The sequence below is a fragment of the Chanodichthys erythropterus genome, chromosome 15 (assembly GCF_024489055.1).
Source record: "Chanodichthys erythropterus isolate Z2021 chromosome 15, ASM2448905v1, whole genome shotgun sequence".
Taxonomy (NCBI): domain Eukaryota; kingdom Metazoa; phylum Chordata; class Actinopteri; order Cypriniformes; family Xenocyprididae; genus Chanodichthys; species Chanodichthys erythropterus.
The window spans coordinates 5,240,308-5,242,500 of record NC_090235.1 but is presented as its reverse complement, the minus strand read 5'-3'; the positions used below and the strand labels follow the sequence as shown (position 1 = coordinate 5,242,500).

At 37.5% G+C, this 2,193-nt stretch overlaps 1 protein-coding gene across 1 annotated transcript in view; it reads right to left on the bottom strand.

The window, feature by feature from the left end:
• chrna11 (cholinergic receptor, nicotinic, alpha 11) overlaps positions 1–605 on the bottom strand; it is a 30,085-nt gene extending 29,480 nt beyond the window's left edge. Inside the window, exon 1 of the mRNA XM_067411933.1 lies at positions 554–605. Coding sequence (XP_067268034.1) covers positions 554–605 — 52 coding nt within the window. The remainder of the gene's footprint in view (positions 1–553) is intronic.
• Between the last annotated feature and the right edge of the window lie 1,588 nt (positions 606–2,193).

Here is a 2,193-nt window from a genome sequence, read left to right as displayed (position 1 = left end):
CACACACACTCCCGCTTTAGTCTTTCTACTCCACTGCAGCAACATGTCCAAAAAAACAACCAGAGAACTGAATCTACAAAAGCATTCTGTGCCTCAGTCACCTCCATGCAGTCTATGTACTCATGGATTTAGAGGAATGAACGAAAGAGAGAGAGAGAGAGAGTGAGAGAGAGAGAGAAAGACGGGAGGGGGAGAGAAGGTGCAATTTATGATTGCAGCTTCTAATTCTTCATGGCAAAGCAATTTTGTCTCATTCTCCCTCTTGTTCCCTCTGATTCAATCTGATTTTTCCCTCTTTTCTCTCTCTCTTGACTGCAACAGTGGTAAAAAAATAAATAAATAAATAAAAACATGAAACATCTGGGGGCAGAAGGTAGCCAACAGGCAAACAGGTTTGCGGAGCACACATTATGCTAGAACCGAAAACAAAACAAGACCTTAAGCGGCTTTCTTTTAAATGTGCGTTCAAGTCTACATCGCTTTCCTGAATAACTATTTCATACACACACAGATTTATATACTTACATGCATGTGCACATAGTGAGGAACCTACCCTGGATCAAAGCGGAGATCCCACAGAGAGTGAAAGCCAAAGAGTGCCACATTCCAGGAGATATGAAGGAAAAGCAGGGCAGAAAAACAGGAATATGTTCGGATATGGAGAGAGGAGGAAATATCCTGGTGGAGTGAAGGAGAGGAGAGGAAAGCAAGAGCTGGCTTGATGTAAGCAGTGGACAGAATAAATGTGGAAGACAGAGAGAGAGTGAGTGAGAGAGAGAGAGAGAGAGAGAGAGAGAGAGAGAGAGAGAGAGAGAGAGAGAGAGAGAGAGAGAGAGAGAGCTTACCCAGTGATGTCGGCAAATTGCAGCGAGTGAGAGAAGGGGGAAAAAAAGACCTGATTGATTCGAGACTCACAAGTCAGCTCTCTCTCTCTCTAAACCCAAATCTCTGAGATTCCCTAAGAAGGACAGATGAATGAGAAGAAGGATTGGGAATACAAAGGAAGGGAGATCAAGGACAAAAAAGGGGGAAAGGGGAAACTGATCTTCCTGTCTACCTAAAATAATCACATTCAGTTTAATCTTACACTGCTTTGTCTCTCTCTTTGTCCTCTTTGTCCTACTTTCCTTCTCTGTTATGGGATTTATTCCTGCAATGAATTCTAAAAGTTAGATCTTGAGAGGAAGTGAAAAGTGTCACACTAGAAAAACTTTTGTTATACAGAGGAAACTGTTTCTCTTTTCTTTTTTTATCACTTACATGTAAGACTGATGTTATGTGAGCAACAAACAGTGCCCTTTAAATATTATATTACATAATATATTATAGGTTTGGGGTCAGTAAGATTTTTTTTTGAAGAATTTAATCATTTGATTGAACTATTACGAATTATATAGATTAAAAGTGACAGTAAAGACATTTAGACTGTGATAAAAATTCTATTTAAAAAAATGCTGTTCTTTTAAAGGGTTAGTTCACCCCAAAATGAAATTTCTGTCATTTATTACTCACCCTCATGTCGTTCCACACCCTTCCAGACCTTCGTTCATCTTCAGAACACAAATTAAGATATTTTTGATAAAATCCGAGAGGACACTTTCAAGGTCCAGAAAGGTAGTAAAGAATTCATTAAAACAGTCAACGTGACTGCAGTGGTTCAACCTTAATTTATGAAGTAACGAGAATACTTTTTATGCACAAAACAAAAATAACAAATGTATTCAACAATTTCTTCTCTTCTGTGTCATTCTCATATGCTGTTTTTATGTCAGCGTTTCCAGGTTCTATGTAAGAATGCAGGCTCAGTATTGGCAGAGGCTGTTCACATGAGCAACACAATGCGTTCGAAGACAAACGAAGGTCTTACAGGTTTGGAACGACATGGATTGAAAAAATTTTCATTTTTGGGTTAACTAACCCTTTAAACTTTATATTCATCGCAAATAATATCCACAGAAAGCTGTTTTCAATATTGATAATGCTAAAAATGTTTCTTGAGCAGCAAATCAGCATATTAGAATGATTTCTGAAGGATCATGTGACACTGAAGACTGCAGTAATGATGCTGAAAATTCAGCTGTCTATCACAGAAATAAATTACATTTTAAAGTATATTTAAAATAGAAAACAATTTAAATAGAAAAAGTATTTCAGCACAGAATAGAAACAAGTAAAGTAGGCCTAATGCATTAA